Genomic DNA, 19223 nt, shown 5'->3' with positions numbered 1-19223 from the left:
TATGACACTTTTTCAATTACAGGCCACGTGTCCTGTGGATAAACGTTGTGCGTTTTTAATGCAGTGGTTTCAGTTGCCTTTATGCCACTTGTGGCCCATTTCAATACTGGCAGAGCAGTAGGTTAAACAAGGCAGTATTTAACGCACTGTGCTATATGCAGTACGCAATCAAAAAAACAAAGTCAGCTTCAGATCAGTTTATCCAACGTACAGGTAACTATGCCGGAAAACACGTTATACGATACAAAGCAGAGTTTACTTTGGCTGGTCAAAGGTCAGATCAGCATCAGTAACGTCAACGAGACAGTATGATGGAAAACAAAGTCTGATTTGTTTTGAGATAAAGTACCTGTTGTGGATCCTCAAAACAATGAAAATGCATTCTGCCATCATTTGTTGAAGCAAGAAAACAGAATGTGTATTACCTGCGCAAAATATTCTATATATTCATATCGGAGAATCTCACATATTTCGTAATGAGACTAACCAGTCAACTTGACTTCACTATGTGACAATAATGTCTTCCACTTCAAATTCTTCCTTAACTATATGCCAAGTGTAAAACTTTTACTGCGTAAACTATTATGGTACTATTTCTACTTCTGTTTGTGTGTAACAGTAAGTTTCCGAACCCAAATAAATCTCTAGAAACCTTAAAATATTCCGTAAAATCTTTCTTCTCTTTCTGAGAATGAACATGAACTGGATAAGTGGGTGGGTGACATGGAGACAAATGATGAGCTATAAGATTTAAAAGCGCCTCTCGATGAGAAATTCAAATTTCAAAATAACTCTTCGCGTAACAGCGCCACATTTGAGATCCAATGAGACATATCTGTCTCTCTCATTACTTTGATGATGATGATGAGTCCCATACTTCTTTACAGAGCGTAGGGGAGCGACGCGGAAGACCTGCGCCGCCTTACTGGGCAAGGTCCTAGTGGAGGTAGTTTGCCATTGCCTTCCTCCGACCGTAATGGGGATAAATGATAATGATGAAGACGACACAATAACACCCAGTCATCTGGAGTCAGGAAAAATTCCTGACCCCGCCGGGAATCGAACCCGGGACCCCGTGCTCGGGAAGCGAGAACGCTACCGCTAGACCATGAGGGAAACCACCGTAGGAAACGAAAATTCTGGGTGAACTTCTGAATACACGTCTTCCACGAAAAACTCTTCGGGGCCAAAACCTACACACTCAGCAGCGGGTATCAAAAAATAGAGTAGGCGAAATCTGTCACCAAAGATCTAAAAATACTGAAGAAGAAAAGATACCACAAAAGGCGAGGCGCTAACGCTGTAGAAAGTTACTGTCACTGAGAAGAGGTGCACAAAATCTTAATAATCTTAATAAAGCATTCACATACAAAAAAGGAAGTCTAGCAGCAGCACTTAAAAATTCTTGGTCATCTGACAATCTTCCAGGCAGACATTCTCTTGATACTGACTTTTTACATCTCTTCGGCTGGTAGCTAGACGTGATGCCAGGCCGCAGGCAGTGGGTGACCCAGGGTTCCAGTGCCCCTCCCCCCCCCTCCTCCTCCACCCACCTCCTCCCTCGAAATGTGTGGGCTTATACTAGATACAGTGGAAACTTTCTAGTACCATATTATTCATTCTTGATTATGAAAGGTGTTCCAGGAGTAAACATGTTGATGAAGAACATCAGGGGAAGATCCACAAACTACACTCCTGGAAATTGAAATAAGAACACCGTGAATTTATTGTCCCAGGAAGGGGAAACTTTATTGACACATTCCTGGGGTCAGATACATCACATGATCACACTGACAGAACCACAGGCACATAGACACAGGCAACAGAGCATGCACAATTTCGGCACTAGTACAGTGTATATCCACCTTTCGCAGCAATGCAGGCTGCTATTCTCCCATGGAGACGATCGTAGAGATGCTGGATGTAGTCCTGTGGAACGGCTTGCCATGCCATTTCCACCTGGCGCCTCAGTTGGACCAGCGTTCGTGCTGGACGTGCAGACCGCGTGAGACGACGCTTCATCCAGTCCCAAACATGCTCAATGGGGGACGGATCCGGAGATCTTGCTGGCCAGGGTAGTTGACGTACACCTTCTAGAGCACGTTGGGTGGCACGGGATACATGCGGACGTGCATTGTCCTGTTGGAACAGCAAGTTCTCTTGCCGGTCTAGGAATGGTAGAACGATGGGTTCGATGACGGTTTGGATGTACCGTGCACTATTCAGTGTCCCCTCGACGATCACCAGTGGTGTACGGCCAGTGTAGGAGATCGCTCCCCACACCATGATGCCGGGTGTTGGCCCTGTGTGCCTCGGTCGTATGCAGTCCTGATTGTGGCGCTCACCTGCACGGCGCCAAACACGCATACGACCATCATTGGCACCAAGGCAGAAGCGACTCTCATCGCTGAAGACGACACGTCTCCATTCGTCCCTCCATTCACGCCTGTCGCGACACCACTGGAGGCGGGCTGCACGATGTTGGGGCGTGAGCGGAAGACGGCCTAACGGTGTGCGGGACTGTAGCCCAGCTTCATGGAGACGGTTGCGAATGGTCCTTGCCGATACCCCAGGAGCAACAGTGTCCCTAATTTGCTGGGAAGTGGCGGTGCGGTCCCCTACGGCACTGCGTAGGATGCTACGGTCTTGGCGTCCATCCGTGCGTCGCTGCGGTCCGGTCCCAGGTCGACGGGCACGTGCACCTTCCGCCGACCACTGGCGACAACATCGATGTACTGTGGAGACCTCACGCCACACGTGTTGAGCAATTCGGCGGTACGTCCACCCGGCCTCCCGCATGCCCTCTATACGCCCTCGCTCAAAGTCCGTCAACTGCACATACGGTTCACGTCCACGCTGTCGCGGCATGCTACCAGTGTTAAAGACTGCGATGGAGCTCCGTATGCCACGGCAAACTGGCTGACACTGGCGGCGGCGGTGCACAAATGCTGCGCAGCTAGCGCCATTCGACGGCCAACACCGCGGTTCCTGGTGTGTCCGCTGTGCCGTGCGTGTGATCATTGCTTGTACAGCCCTCTCGCAGTGTCCGGAGCAAGTATGGTGGGTCTGACACACCGGTGTCAATGTTTTCTTTTTTCCATTTCCAGGAGTGTATATCAAGCTTTAACTTTTGAAAAGCGGAGTAGATGGTGAACAGTTTCATAACATTACTAATTGTGTGTTTGCCTAAAGATTTCGACATGGTTGAAAATAGATCACCCAAGGACGTGTTTGAGATAATTAGCTTTTTCCGCCTCCAGTTTCAGTGCCATATTTAGCAACACAAGGAAAGTTCAGGTGCAACATGGCTGAGTCTGGGCTATTTCGGAAGAAAGCAGAATAGACTCAAAGTCAGTATCTTCGTTAGAAAATCTGTGTAAAGTAAATAGATGCCTTTCACACAGAAAAAAGTTACTGAATGATTTTAGCAGCTTCACGTGGAGTAGAATATACCTATCAAAGCGAGCGATCTTCAAGCCCCTGTCCAACCATATCAAAGTAAGCACTTCCAACCATATAAAAAAGCGAAGTCACTTAGCGAGGAATTTTTCATCGATCATCTTATAAGACAGCTTTCCACCCAGTTAGCTACTCGAAGTAAATTTTCAGTTAGTCCGGTATAACGTGTGTGTGTCTGGTAAGCCAGCACATTCAAAATTTTGCAAGCTTACTTCAACTGTACTGTAAATAGGAACAGGGTCACCATAGCATCTGCGTAGGATTATTGAGAGTAATGCACTCACTAAAGCACTACGTCTTCAGGCCACAAGTAGCCATCGGGACCATCCGACCGCCGTGTCATCCTCAACTGAGGATGTGGATAGGAGGGGCGTGTGGTCATCAGTCGTTATGATGGTTTTCTTTGACCGGAGCCGCTACTGTTCGGTCGAGTAGTTCCTCAGCTGGCATCACGAGGCTGAGTGCACCCCGAAAAATGGCAACTGCGCATCGCGGTCCAGATGGTCACCCATCCAAGCGCCGGCCATGACCGGTAGCCCTTAACTTCGGTGATCTGACGGGAACCGGTGCAACCACCGTGGCAAGGCCGTTGACATTGCGAGTAAGGCGAATCATTTAATTTCTTATTTCAGTTCTTCGAAGTGCCTTGCCGTTAAGCACTTCATCTACACTATAAACGTTTCTAAGCCAGAAAAATACACTTTAAATGTAAATTAGAAATGGGGAAAATGTTGACCGCTGTGACAAGCCAAAGAACACAGTTCAAACATTACAGACGTGTCGGAGATTTTATTTCTTAACACTCGAACACTACGAATTTTTGTCCTTCCTGTATCAACCTGCAGTTATGAGCAAAGTTTTAGCTGCCTGCTTTTGCGCTCTACAGTGAAAGAAGGGAGGCTGAATCGACTGACACCACCTGCCCATTACCCAACATATTAACGTGAATCCCGAAGTTATAATTAACATTTTCCCTCGACGACTTGGCCTTATTTTGTAATCTCCTGTTAGATTCTTTGAATTTTTCGAGGTATTTGTTTTTCTGCTGCTTACTATGTGAGATGACATTTCAGTAACACTGCTGCAAATTAAATATATATTTATCTTGTAGTTTTGCGGAAATTTGAGCTTTTAACTAGTTTATGGATCACTTAAGGCAAATGAAAACAGCAAATCAATTCTTATCCGCCTGGCTGCGTCTATTAAAAATTTTAATGGAATTTGTATTTATATTATAATATAGTCACACTAGGTAAAATTAGCTTTCCGATTTGCACAGTCCCCCTCCCTCCCCCCTCCCGAAGAATAATTCTGTGTGGGGGCCTGCGTGACGCATTGTGTGCTCGAAATATATTATTCGATCAATCTGAGCGCTCTCAACATTTTACTACTTTTGCGGGGCGCTTTGTGAAAATCGATGTAATTTCTCAAACACACTCTGAATGCAATTGGAGGGTGTCTCGAAAGAAGAGTTTTTTGACTTCAATAACGAACTGACTAAGCCCGTAGAAGAGTAAATGTCTGTTATGAAACGCGGCAGTAAGATTTCTTCAAGAAGTTCGGTGAACAGACTACTGTGAAAATACACACACAACGCATTGTTGGTAAAAACAGAGGAATACTGGGAGGCTTACGAGTAGAGAATAATGGAGCTCTATGAATTGCGTAAGAAGGAAGGTAGGTTAGAGGTTAATGCCAGATCGACAGTGATTTTATGAGAGACAGAGCATTAATTATGATCAGTTCGAAAAGAATGTTTAAACGACAATTTCAGCAGTCATTTGTAATTAGTTAGGGACACTATGAAAATTGATTATGTAAAAGTGAACCGCTGCTCTCCCGAATGCAAGTCTAGCCCTCTAGCCATCTTGCCATCTCGTTCGCTCTATACCTTACCGCTGTTGAGACGAAACACTGTTCTGACAGAGAAACTGTACATTGTAATACCAGAAAAAGTTTCCTGCTCTAGGGTGCCGTCTTAATTTGTAAATCTCTTGACTGCAGAACATTAATCTGGCATCAAGAACTATGGGTGCACAATACAATTAAAAGTGTAGGTATTTGGCTGTAACTACCAAAAACTTCACTGTTCTCGCAATTGAAGCAGATCGTGAGCACTGTCTTTTATAATCAACTGGTACGTACTTGAGGCACCACGAAGAACTGCAATGTTTTAACATTTTTGCATAATGATGACAGCTTCAAGACTGTAGCAGTGCATTCAGTAGGCATACGTAGAAACAGAAGCTGTGTGTTGCACATAGTTACGACTTGTGCAATACCGAGCCAACTTCGAGCGGAAAGAGCAGCTGCTGGCTTTAATACAGAAGCAAAGCAGACAGCTGAGTCGGTCAGTGGTCTTGGTTCGAAAGTGGAGACTGCATCAGACTAGCTATGATTGACAGTAGCTTCAGAATATTATAAATATCTCAGTAAACCAACGTCACGTTGCATAATTACATTGAAGATAGATGAAGAAGTGTGAGGTACTGTATATGTGGTAACACAGTAACGGTTACCCACTACAACAGTGTAAGCGCGACAGAGCTACGAACGGAATCAAACTACGATCATCAACGACTTATCAATTTAATATTCAACAAAACAAATAATGTCAGTACCTAAAGAAGAAAGGAAAGAGTGCCAAATTCTCGAACGGTGTAAATGAGTCGGTTTCCCGAAGTGCGTTCCACTTGCAATGATCATATTCTCTTCTTTAAACGCGGTATACACATCCATCACATAAAAATACATCTTCATATATTAAAAACTATAATACAATAAGAAGGCAGATTTAAAGCGACGTGTGAGTCGAAATGGGTCGTGTATTATATAGTACAGAGAACATGAAGACTGGAATTCAGTTATGTGATTTTTGCTTTTGATAACATCTTATGTTTTACTCGTATGTTTACTCCTAGTTAGCAGCGAGGAGTGGCCGCACGGTTTGAGGCGCCATGTAACGGATTGCGCGTCCCCTCCCGCCGGAGGTTCGAGTCCTCCCTCGGGCATAGTTGTGTGTGTTGTTCTTAGCATAAATTAGTTTAAGTAGTGTTTAAGTCTAGGGACCGATGACCTCAGCAGTTTGGTCTCTTAGGAATCCACACAAATTTCAACTTCTTTTTTACTCCTAGTTAATGTAAGGAGCCAACGGCCCATATTTTACTGCTGATGGCACGTTTCGTCCCACGCTTCGGCGTGGGTAGGTACATATTTTCCCAAGCTTATTACCCGTGTTTTACGTTCTGTTTTATCTTACTGTTCTGAGTCTTTTGTTGACTTCCGTCTCAATTGTTACTGAGCGGGCGTTGAAATCTTGCCGTCGTGCGCCCATACAACCCTTTCCATCTCCATCACATCACATCCTTGCCGCAGTGGTGACACCGGTTCCTGTTAGATCACCGAATTTAAGCGCTATCGGGCTGGGCTAGCACTTGGATGGGTGACCATCCGGTCTGTCGGGCGCTGTTGGCAAGTGGGCGCAATCAGCCCTAGTGAGGCAAACTGAGCAGCTATTTGACTGTGAAGTAGCGGCTCTGGTCTCGGAAACTGACATACGGCCCGGAGAGCGGTGTGGTGACCACATACCCCTCCGTATCCGCATCCAGAGACGGCTGTGGGCTGAGGATGACACGGCGGCCGGTCAGTACCGATGTGCTTTGTGTTTAAGTTAATGTAAAGTAAGCCACCTGATGTCACTGGCGACCACTACGCAGGAGCCTCCCACCAACTGCAATTTTCTTTTACATCCCCTTCTGAAGTGAACTCTCCCAAATAGAGATTTGACTCTTCAGTTAGCGACTGTACTATTTCTGTTCCAGTGACATCGCTGTTTTATTTATTTATTTACCGTAAACTTACGGTACCCACCTTTTCGATTACGCACACTTCTCGCGCAGATAAATATTTCTGCTTTATTTTGTCTGGTATTGTGTGACGGAAGCTTTCACCGCGTCCTTCAGTCTCGGCAACAGCCAGGTCGGGTGACCTCTTCCATGGTGCTCTTGGTATAATATGCAGATTCACTTTACAGTTGAAATATTGCTACGTACATATAGATATCTTTCCATAATCACTAGAACAATGTGCGATCAGGCTACCACACATTCATTTATCTGTAGGTTTTGTTAAAAACCAGTTTCTGCAGCGTAGAAATTCTTCATCCGAGGCCAGATTCCTTGCTCCAACAAGAACCACATCTCTGCGTAATATTAAGCTATTTACTGACACTTTCTGAGGTACAGTTGAGGCAAAACAGTCCGTTCATTTTCCAGCGTGCAGATTTGCTGAGCTCTTAAGTGCAGTCTAACTGCAAAGCTGAAGTGCTCACACTCACCCTTGGTGGCGTCCTGGCCGCCGACGATGCGGCCTCGGAAGCGGCCGAACCCCCGGTGGATTCCGCTGTGCGGGATGCGACGAATAGGCAGCTCGGCCGCTGAAAGGAAACAAGTGGAGGCGTGAGTGAGGGGGTCATGTACAGCTACTTGGTACTGGAAACAGCATAAGAGGTTATAATAACAGACTACGTAGATGATGCGTTTTTATACTCAATGACTGTATGTTCTCTAGCCGTAGGTGATTGACGTTAATGACCTGAACTCATCAGGTAGAATAGTTTGAATAAATAAAAGATAACTAATACAAGTAACTCGTGTCGATACTAATGCGTTAAAAATAGCCATAATACACGTTCGGTTGACTATATCGTCAATTTATTCATAATTTAATATATTTCCTGCAGTTTCAAAGTGACGTAAGAATCCTCGTTTACGTTCAAATTGTTCGCTCGATCTATCACACCGACAGGTACTATTTTACATTATAATAAAACATAGTATCATTCGTGCATGAATTACGGGTCTTTACCTGGTTGTCACATGTAGTGCTGCATGTGTTTCCCTAGCTGAACGATACCACACTACCTTTGACTCTATTAAACAGCCGCTATATCGTGCGTTCATCGTTCAGGCTCCCTAGTATCCAAAAGCATGTATAGTTCTTTTGGTAACTACACTATGTGATCAAAAGTATCCGAACACCTGGCTAAAAATGACTTACAAGTTCGTGGCGCCCTCCATCGCTGATGCTGAATTCAGTGTGGTGTTGGCCAACACTTAGCCTTGATTTCAGCTTCCGCTCTCGCAGGCATACCTTCAATCAGGTGCCGGAAAGTTTCTTGGGGAATGGCAACCCATTCTTCACGGAGTGCTGCACTGAAAGGTATCGATGTCGGTCGATGGGGCCTAGCACTAAGTCGGCGGCCCAAAATACCCCAGCGGTGTTCTATAGGATTAAGGCCAGTCCATTACAGGGATGTTATTGTCGTGTAACCTCTCAGCCACAGGCAGTGCATTACGAACAGCTGCTCGATCTTGTTGAAAGATGCAAACGCCATCCCCGAATCGCTCTTCAACAGTGGGAAGCAAGAAGGTGTTTCAAACATCAATTCAGGCCTGTACTTTGCTAGTGCCAGGCAAACCAACAAGGGGTGCAAGCGCCCTCCATGAAAAACACGACCACAACATAACACCACCGCCTCAGAATTTTACTGTTGCCACTACACACGCTAGCAGATGTTCACCGGGCATTAGCCATACCTACACCGCGCCATCTGATCGCCACATTGTGTACCGTGATTCGTCATTCCACACAACGTTCTTCCACTGTTCAGTTGTCTAATGTGTACGCTCCTTACACCAAGCGAGGCGTCGTTTGGCATTTACCGGCGTGATGTGTGGCTTATGAGCAGCCGCTCGACCATGAAAGCCAAGTTTTCTCACCTCTTCCCAAACTGTCGTAGTACTTGCAGTAGATCCTGCTGCAGTATAGAATTCCTGTGTGATGGTCTGGACAGATGTCTGCTTATTACACATTACGACCCTCTTCAACTCTCGGCGGTCTCTGTCAGTCAACAGATGAGGTCAGCATGTACACCTTTCTGCGGTACGTGTCCCTTGACGTTTCCATTTCACTATCATATCTGAAACAGTGGAACTAGGGATGTTTAGGGGGGTGTAAATCTCGGCGTATATACGTATGACACAAGTGACACCCAATCACCTGGCCACGTTCAAAGCCCGTGAGTTCCGTGGAGTTCCCCATTCTGCTCTCTCACGAGGTCTAGTGACTACTGAGGTCGCTGATATGGAGTACCTGGCTGAAGGTGGCAGCACAATGCACCTAATATGAACAACGTATGTTATTGGGGGTGTCCGAAAGCTTTAGATCACATAGAGTAGCTAGCTGTGCACATCTACAGTGAGTGAATATCATTCCATGACATGCTTTTGGAAGAAAGAATAATCCATTTAATAAAAGATACACGCTGACCAGGACCCGTGACAGCTTAGTAATGAAACCCGAATAAAGAATGGGGTAAAAGTCCTTACAGACAAGGTGAACTGCTCCAGTACAGGCTGGGAGCGTCACTGAAAGTAAATGTTATTCTAAGTAAGTGCAGTAGTGTCCCCAGCAGCAACTGTAGGAGGTAGCATCGGAGTCACCACACAGTCACAGGTAGCTAAAGTTACGAGTGAGCCATGCAATACCCGCCATGCTCCCCACTCCAACCTTTCCACTACCCCTTCCGTTGCGACTTGATTATCCGTATTCAACAGTGTCATCTCCTACAGAATTCGGAAAACTAACTGGGAACACGCAAGTCATTGTTTGATACATCCTGAGACTGTAGCTGTACCCTGTCTCCTAATAGTGAAATGCTTCTTGAGAGACTGCACAGCTACATATGATTATCTGTAATTATGCTGCTATGCACAGTTGGGTACGATCAGCAATATCCTGACTTGTTTGCCTTGATCGTTTTATAATTTCATTAGTGAACCTGGCAGTGCTTCGCAATTACTAAATATGTATGGGACTCGGATATACGTTCTGATGCCCTTCTGACTCCTCTCTCTCTCTCTTCTTCCTTCTCTCTCTGTCCATCTCCTCTTACTCCCCATTATCACTCTCCTCCATCATTGGCTTACGGGCATGACATACCTCTCCTCCTGCTAGGTCCGTGAGAATAGTAGCTTCAATGACGCTATTTCGTACAGTTTTAATCTGAAAACGGTAGTTTTATGCCATACATATTAAAAAAATACGTAGCCTGTGTCTGTCCGCACGTTTGTTAGAATATCGTATATAAATTTTAAGTAAACTGGTCAAGTACGAGCTTTTCAAGAATTTTGATAACAAAGTTAAGCAAAGACTTGTCTTTATACAGCCCTATAAACTGGTGAACAAATACTTTCTAAGGCCGTCGCTTTTTAGTACCTGTCTTGGTAACCTTCAAATACCGAATGCTTTTGTAATTACTACAAACTGTAAGCTCATAACCAATTTGAAATTTCATGAGCACGCTACCGAGATGCTTTTAAAATCTTAATGTTTATACAAGACTTCACTATGGGCTTCTGCTGACGACCTCGTGGGCTGAAAAGTCATCAGATATGGTCCTGACATTCGTTCCATTGCCGCCCTGGAGCGTTGAGTGCCATGTTATTTTTGATGAAAGCTAAAGGACAATAACTGTCTGATATCGAAGCGCGCGCGCCTCTGTGTGTGTGTGTGTGTGTGTGTGTGTGTGTGTGTGTGTGTGTGTGTGTGTGTGTGTTGTCTTTTGACGAAATGAACGCCACATAGTAAAACGCTTGTGGTTATGGTTCGTGGACTTTGTTCAAGATGGAAATAGCCGATATTTTGTGACTTTGACATTCAGATGACACTATCGTTGCTAGTTCCTCGCTTTATATTATAGGCTATAGTGTCGTCACAGTCGTTTCTGATCATACGCTGGCTGGAGGATACTTGCGTGGGTTACAGACGCCGTAGTTCGATCTTTTTTTTCCAAATTATGTGAGATATTTGGATCACAAGAAATTGAATCCTGCCAAGTTGCGCTGGGTTACAGACACTGTCGGCTAATTGAGGGGGGTAGGACGTCAAACGGGCCGACTTGGAGTAGGAGAGGCATCACAGGACATTTTAATTTCCACTGTCTATACTTTTACAAATAAATTCATAAAACTTTGTCAGTATCACCAGGAAGGATTCAGGATTCACACTCGTTGCAGTGGAAGTTCGAAAACATAACAAAATAATTTTTTTTTGCGAAATTTCATCATTTTTTCAATTACTAATGACTGCATTTGTTGCTATAGGTACACTTTTCTTCATAAATTACAGAGATTCTTCGATGAATTTTGTACAGCGTTCATAACATACTTACAGGTGTATGAAACTCTAGAATTTATTTAATTTATGAAAAAACGAATCATCTGTTGTATTTTAAACTGCATGGTTAGAAAAAACACAAATTTTGTAGTTAATTACCTCAATTTTTACCACGGTTTTTAATAGATTTGGAAAATTCTAGAGTTTCATACACCTTTAAGTATGGTTTGTATGCTGTGCAAAATTCATCGAACCATCTCTCTTACTTATGAAGAAAAGTGTACCTATAGCAACAAATGCTGCCATCAGTAAGTGAAAAAAAAAATGATGAAATTTTACTTGTAAAAAAAATTACTTCCACTGTTATGAGTGTGAATTTTGAATCCTTCCTGATCATGCTGACAAAGTCTTATGAATTTATTTGTAAAAGTATAGACAGTGGAAATTAAAATGTCCTGTGGTGCCTCTCCTGCTCCAAGTCGGCCCGTTTGACGTCCTACCTCCCCCCCCCCCCCTTAAGTCTGGTGAATGTGGTAATTGCGAACCCTTATTATTATTAATTGGTATAATGAGACAATTGTGTTTTTTAAAGAATATCACTTACCATTTCGGGACTCTTTCCATTATTGTGTATTTACTGCGACCCCTCATTCAAACTAGTGTTGGGCCGATATTTGCTGTAACTGCTAACTCGAAATTCAAAATATATGGGAGTATGTGTTAATGCTGATGTTTTTAGAGGAGCGTAGAAACTAGGCAATGTCTTTTATCTCTATTTTTGCGTTTTAGTGTTCTTAAAGAAGAATTCTAAAGTTATTGGCCAACCATGTAAGTTTCTTACATTTTATGAAATAATTGTAAATATTGGTGTCACAATACATTGAAGTAACGAAGTTGTAACTGTAAGTTCCCATTTTGATTGGGTTCTGGTTTTAGATGCATGTTCTGCGCTGATATATAAACAAAAATTTGTTATTTTTGGGATGTTGTGCACACCTCCCAAAGCCAGCACCACCACTCCCAGTTTCATCACATTTTGGTGGCAGAACATCGTTACGGGTACGGTGAGTGGTGCGTACAACGAGAGTTTTGTAGGAAGTGGGGAGTGTCGAGTTTCAAAAGTTATAATTTTTCTGGATCTTAATAAGGAGGCCTACTGTGTTATTTGCTTGGTTTTTCAGGTACTACTTGTTAGTACATGTGTTTCAGAATGTCTGCAAGGCAGGTGCCCGGTACCACTGAACTCCACAAGGAGGAAATTGTTCGTGAGTTGTCCATTACAGAATGCGTTGTTCCCGGAAGCGTGGCTGAACTGGCTCTCCAACTCAGCGAGGCGTCCAACCACCTGTGACCGCGGCCGGCCGCTGTGGCCGAGCGGTTCTAGGCGCTTCCGTCCGGAACCCGCGACCACTATGGTCGTAGGTTCGAATCCTGCCTCGGGCATGGATGTGTGTGATGTCCTTAGGTTAGTTAGGTTTAAGTAGTTCTAAGTTCTAGGGGACTGATGACCTCAGATGTTAAGTCCCATAGTGCTCAGAGCCATTTGAACCATTTGAACCTGTGACCGCGTTTAACTTGGAACCCAGGTGAGTAATGCCATCGCCAGTATTCAGTTTGTGCTAGAGAAACTTCTTTCGTCACAATTCTCTTTTGAAATAGCTGCACACTCGAAAATGAGTAGAATTAGGACAGGTGTGATGCATGGCATTAACAGTGTTGGGGATTCGCATAGCGTCAGCGCAGAGTGTACAAACTGCAAACAAAGTTGGTTTATGAGTTGGTTGTGAGAATGCAGAAGAGGATCAGATGTATACCGTTCACTGGGATCGCTGTTTGAACAAGGAGTATAGTCAGTGACATGCGTTGAGGAGGTTGAATGGTTGCTGTATTTTCTTTTGGAATTGCAGGATCATGGTGAATTGTTTGGTTTGAGTTACCTGTAGTCTGACCAATTTTTTGTCCAATGGTTACTCTTCGATCAATCTTTGAAGGAGGTGATACAGCATAATTTTTTCACTTTCAGAATTTAGGCGGTCAGTATGTAAGAACTATTTATCTGCATGAGTGCGCTATCAGTTGATAGAAAAGAATTATTTCGATGTGCAGGGCCATTACAATTTATTGGAGAAGTTGTAAAGAGAGCTAAGGACACTGTTATAAGGGTATGCTTAGATTTTAGGGAGCATGAGATTATTTATAATGTTTAGGAGTGAATTAGCTTTGCTGCGTCTTCGCAATGTTGGATTCTGTGTTAAGCCATGAAAAGTGTGTTTTGTGCAACCCGAATTTTATTTTTGTGGCACCTAATCTCCGCCCAAGGTGGCAGAGTAGACCAGAGCCGCACTAAAGCTATTCAGTTGTCTCACCCCCAAAAAATATGAGGGGCACGGCTGATTTCATTGGCACGATCGTTTTAGAAAAATATTTCCAACTTTGCTCAGGTCATAGCATCCCTACATGGTCTCAGGAAAAAAAATTTGAGTGGGAAGCGTTCCAGGAAGCAGCGATGGTGGCCTTGTAAGCGGCTTTGGCAACTTCCCCGGTGTTGGTCATGCTCGACTTCAATGAGGAGTTTATGTTCCACACAATTGCATCGATGGCGGGTGTCACAACTGTACTTTTACAGGAAGTTGAGCCGTGGTAAAATTTGCTGTTTTGAAGAGCGCGCCGCAGCGTGTAGTGTGAAGCAGTCGCCCTCCGTTTCTGACGGTGGCGCCGCTGTGGCTGTCGCAGCTGGTGGGAAAGGGGAAAGGTAGCCTGTTCACGTGCATTTAAGGGGCGCTGTGAGCTCGCTAGGCGGCGAGTCTGGGCAGTTGGGCCGGCCGGGGTGGCCGAGCGGTTCTAGGCGCTACAGTCTGGAGCCGCGAGACCGCTACGGTCGCAGGTTCGACACCTGCCTCGGGCATGGATGTGTGTGATGTCCTTAGGTTAGTTAGGTTTAAGTAGTTCTAAGTTCTAGGGGACTGATGACCTCAGCAGTTAAGTCCCATAGTGCTCAGAGCCATTTGAACCATTTGGGCAGTTGGTCAGTGGGAGTGAGGCTGGGTCAGCCTCGCGTCACCATTTGCTGGTCTGTCTCTCGTTCGCATTTGTGCGGCAGTCACTGTCTGTCTGTCCTCCGTAGTGCTAGTATGTGTTAGGCCGCCAGTCTGCTCGAGTCTGTTCAGACAATGGTCATAGGCGGTTGGATCGATCGGTTTGTCGGTCGCGCACTGGGACACAAGATGACTTGTCCGTCTTGAGCGTCGGCGCATGCGAGGTAGCCATCAGTCCAGTGTGCCGCGTCGTATAGCGAGGGGTAGTGGCTTCGCGGCCGACACGAGAGCAACAGGAGTCAACCCACGACATCGCTATGGCCGGCGCGAGCTGCGACGCCGTATATTTTATGTAAGACTGCATTTCATGGGTTCTTATTTAAATAGTCATTTTAGTATATAAAGTTGCCACCCGTCCACCGTAAGAGTTTTCTTTTAAAAAAAAGTTGCACCTTCGGTGGCAAGTAATTTTACTGACTGTTTTGTACCATTTACACCCCTCCTACGGGGTGCATAGTTTATGTGTTTGTGTGAGTTTTTAAAATTTTTAGGTTAAAGTAATCTGGTGTGTTGCAGATTTGCACCAGTGTAGTCTTTCGGAGGTTGTTGCGAGCGGTCGTTACTACGGCCGTGTTAAAAGGGAGCGGCAAGATTCTCAGCCCGAAAGCTCATAGAGTCAAAAATTTGTTTCTTTCTGCCTCTGAATAAATTGTAACTTGATTTTTAGAGGGTTTTTAGTAGTAAAATTTCCATTTGTTGAAAGAAATTTGTTTTCATCAGTTACCCACTGGTAACTACTTCGACGCTCACATAGTGTGATTAAATGCGTTGATGTTCTTGATGAATCGCTAGTAAATAAAATAATTATTTAAGAAAAGGTTTTGTAAGTAAGACCACGGTTCATTACTGGACGATGGGAAGCAGCTGCCTATTACTTACACTTCACGTGCCCTTTTCTCTCTTAAAGCCAAATATTCTGTATACGAGCTAGAGATACTGGCGGAGTTGTTCACAGTCGAGAAGCTTAAAATCTGTCTTGAGCTCCGTCCATTCTTGTTAGAAAGCCATAACCAGACCCTTAACTGGGTAGTAGTAAGACCGAGACGTAACAGATGTGTGACGAGGGGGGGCATGAGTATTTCTGCATTTCAGTGCAAGTTTAAGTAGAGTATACTGTCGCATATGGCCTAAGTAGGTTATCAGGGAGGTACAACATCACCTCTCGGACAAAGGGGTCTGTGAACCCAATGAACGTGATGCCGCAGGCCATATAGTTTCTCCAGTCTTAAGGGGCTGTCCTCTGCTTTATAAAGATGTTGCAGAACAACAGGATTCTGACCTGGAGCTAAACGAGCTGAATGAGACAGTCAGGAAACGGGAAACACTCTGCGTTGCACCTCACGGGGAAGTCATACGGATAAAATAGGTTTACGAAAGCAAATGATACCTTGTAGGTGGTCATCTGCGGGACCAAGATTTAGATTAAGGAGCAATTCATCTAGAAGGCCATGGACGAGCAAATTAGGGGCTTTTTATCGACCTGTAAGACGTGTGCATTTAGTAGGCTATCACTGAATAATGGCCAAGGGTTCCTGGCATCGGAGTGGATGGATGTTGATCATGTGAGGCCTTTCCCAAGTTCGTGAGAGAGAGTACTGGTACATACTCATGTGTGGACGCATTTATACATTTCTGTTGGTTTACTCTGAAGTATGGTACTACTTCCCAGGTTACGAAATGCTTTCACTCTATATTTGGAACCTTTGACCCATGTACACTGTTAGTTACTGATCACTCTCCGAATTTCGCTTCTGCAGCTTTCCACAAAGTCTCTTTAGAAACTGGTAGCAGTCACTCCACAACAACTGTGTATTTCCCCAATCCATGGCTTGCAGAGAGAGTGAGCCGGAATTTGCATGTAGCGTTTATCGGTTTCCACCATAAACTTCGTACCCGTCGGGATAGCTCATTTCCTTTGTTGAGGTTTGTGTTCAATACAGCCATAAGCAAATACCGGCCGCCCTTATGTTCGCTTTTAGGCCAAACTTTCACTTGTCCAATCTACAGGCGTTCGTCAACTTTCTCCTGAGAAATCTGATGCTGCGCAAATTGGAGCTAAATGAAACAGTGCGAGGAGTAATCTAAAGTTCGCCCATGAGAAGCTAATGCTGAGCTAATGCTGAGAGGCGGCCATCTCGTTAAAGCCTGGCGACAGTGTCTGGATTAAGAATTTTGCAGCAGTGAGCCGTGAGGAACATAACGCGATAGGGAAACTCTTGCCTATATTTGTGGGCTCAATTCAAACCCTTCGCTCAATGACGCTGGCCACCTTCGTCGTCAATAATCTTCAGACCAGGCGAATTTTTAGGGTTCACATTTCTCAGACAAAGCTCTTTCAAGAGCCTGGTGCTTCCAGGTAGCATAAAGTTATGTCGTGTTGCACTGAAGGTGGTATACTCTGAAAACTGAAATATTTGTTATTTCACTAGTGAGGCGGGCCACTTTCATATTTTAGATGTAACTCATATACTTCATTATAAATTAATTGTGAAAGGCTCCTTGAGAAACCGGGGAGGTGGTCGCTATATCAGACAGTAACGAGATTCAATCGGGAAGTATTGTTCTATGGTAGACTGGTGTATTTGATATGTGGTACCACCATTCTATAATCCTGTGAGTGATGAGTATAAATGCAAGTTTCAGTTTTCTCCCCTCCTCAGGGACTTTAGTGTCTGAGGCGGGGGAGGGTGTGATGTTCAGTTCTGTCGCGTTCACGAGCCAATTTGAATACCCACCCATCGGCTCCAGCATGGCCAGCGCGCTTTGACCGAATAGTGTCGACTTGGGCCAAATTGCTGAGACAGGGCTCCGTGGTTGCAGCTGCGGTGCTGCCTACCGGGGCGGCCTCAAATCATGCCTAGCGATCAACTAGCTAAGATCGGAGAGACGACCTGCTCTGGATGAGCACGTGCACCGACCCAGCGACAAGTGGGACCTAACCACTAATCCTCTAGTCAGCATACGATTTCGACCTATGGTCCAATCTATTTTGTTCAATGTGTGTGGGAGATCCATACATCCAGAAAGTGTATTGTGTCAAGTTGCACTGGGTTACAGACCCTGTTGGCTAATCAAGCAAGGTGAATTGTTTTCTGCAAACCCTTGCTCTTCATTATTAATTGACAAAGAAACGTTGTGTTATCTTGTGTGCCCTAGTTAGTCACCATGACTGGTTTCTGAATGATTATCAGTCAACGTTATGGGCTTCTTTTGATTACTGTGTAGTTTACCGGGCTCTCTCAATCGAACTATTGTTGGGCAAGTTTGAAGTTTAATTGCTGTAGCTGCTAGCTCGAAATGCAAACTATATCGCAGTATTTGTCAAAACTGATGTTTTAAAGGGATGTAGATTTTATTTTTATTTTTATTTATTTATTTATATATATTTTTTGCAATTTAACCTTCTTAAAGGAAAACTGTAAAGTTGTTGGCCACCCATAAGTGGTGTTATATTTTTTAAGAAAATAATTATGAGCATCATGGTTATTTTACATCTCGATAGTAAAATTGTGATTCGAGGTTGTCCTATCGATCGGGTTTTCGTTTCAGATGCATGTTTTGTGCTACATACAAACAAAAATTTGTTGTTTTTTGGGATGTTGTTGCACACAAACCTCGAACCCGGCACCACCACTCCCACTACTACGACAATTACTGAAATCTTTGGAAGTATAGGAATCAGGAATCTATGAAACATGTGACTTACCATCAGATTTAGAGAAATCATATTACCGAAGCATTTTTGCTGATAGGGAAAAAGATAACATGGCCGCTCTAAATGAGTAGTGGATAGGATCTCTGCTCTGTGTTTAATGTTATCGGTGGAGCGCTTGGTCGCTAGTCAAATGTGCAGCGGTAGAGCATTCTTATTAGAAGAATAGTATCGAACAGATGAGTATAGGAGAAGGATATCTGATATTTGTGAATCTGAGAGAAATTATCTGGAATACTTTATTACGGAGATGAAAACTTTATAAAAAGATATTTTCTTGACTGTATGTATGGAGAAGTTCAAAGTAACCAATGCACGCACAAGAATGGAATGTTTATCAGAACGATTGCGAAGGAAACCACTCGGACAACAATTAATATTCATGACTAGTGTTAAGTTGATCTCTTTGTTTTCATTATGTCACAAATAACGCAACTGGTTTAAGTGTCTGTAGTTTTTGTGATGAGAGAACCTCGTAATTCTTATTCAACTCAAGTCGTACAGCCTTTTCTGACGATAATCAGTTTAATTTTTCAAGAACGCTTTGAAGTAAAACTCTCCTCCATAATACTTAGTAAAGTTTTAAATACAGTATTTTGTCGTGTGTGCATTGCACCTTATCCCAAATGCAGCAACCTGCGGTTTCCGACGACCAAAGAAAAAAATAGTGGTGAGTAGATTATTTTTCTTTTGCTGTTGCTTTTGCGGATTTCAATTTGCTTTCGAGAACATCAGAACACCAGACACAAAACAGCATGCTGAGCATGAGTTATCTTACT

At 44.0% G+C, this 19223-nt stretch overlaps 1 protein-coding gene across 1 annotated transcript in view; it reads right to left on the bottom strand.

Moving 5' to 3' along the window:
• The window catches only part of LOC126481986 (trypsin-1-like), a 68222-nt gene extending 49763 nt beyond the window's left edge, over positions 1–18459 (bottom strand). Inside the window, exons 1-2 of the mRNA XM_050106327.1 lie at positions 18439–18459; positions 7796–7949 (exon numbers count right to left, since the gene is read on the bottom strand). Coding sequence (XP_049962284.1) covers positions 7796–7949; positions 18439–18459 — 175 coding nt within the window. The remainder of the gene's footprint in view (positions 1–7795; positions 7950–18438) is intronic.
• Positions 18460–19223: the final 764 nt, after the last annotated feature.

The sequence above is a fragment of the Schistocerca serialis genome, chromosome 1 (genome assembly GCF_023864345.2).
Source record: "Schistocerca serialis cubense isolate TAMUIC-IGC-003099 chromosome 1, iqSchSeri2.2, whole genome shotgun sequence".
NCBI classification, from domain to species: domain Eukaryota; kingdom Metazoa; phylum Arthropoda; class Insecta; order Orthoptera; family Acrididae; genus Schistocerca; species Schistocerca serialis.
The sequence above is the reverse complement of the archived record's forward strand: the minus strand, read 5'-3'. Positions and strand labels throughout refer to the sequence as shown.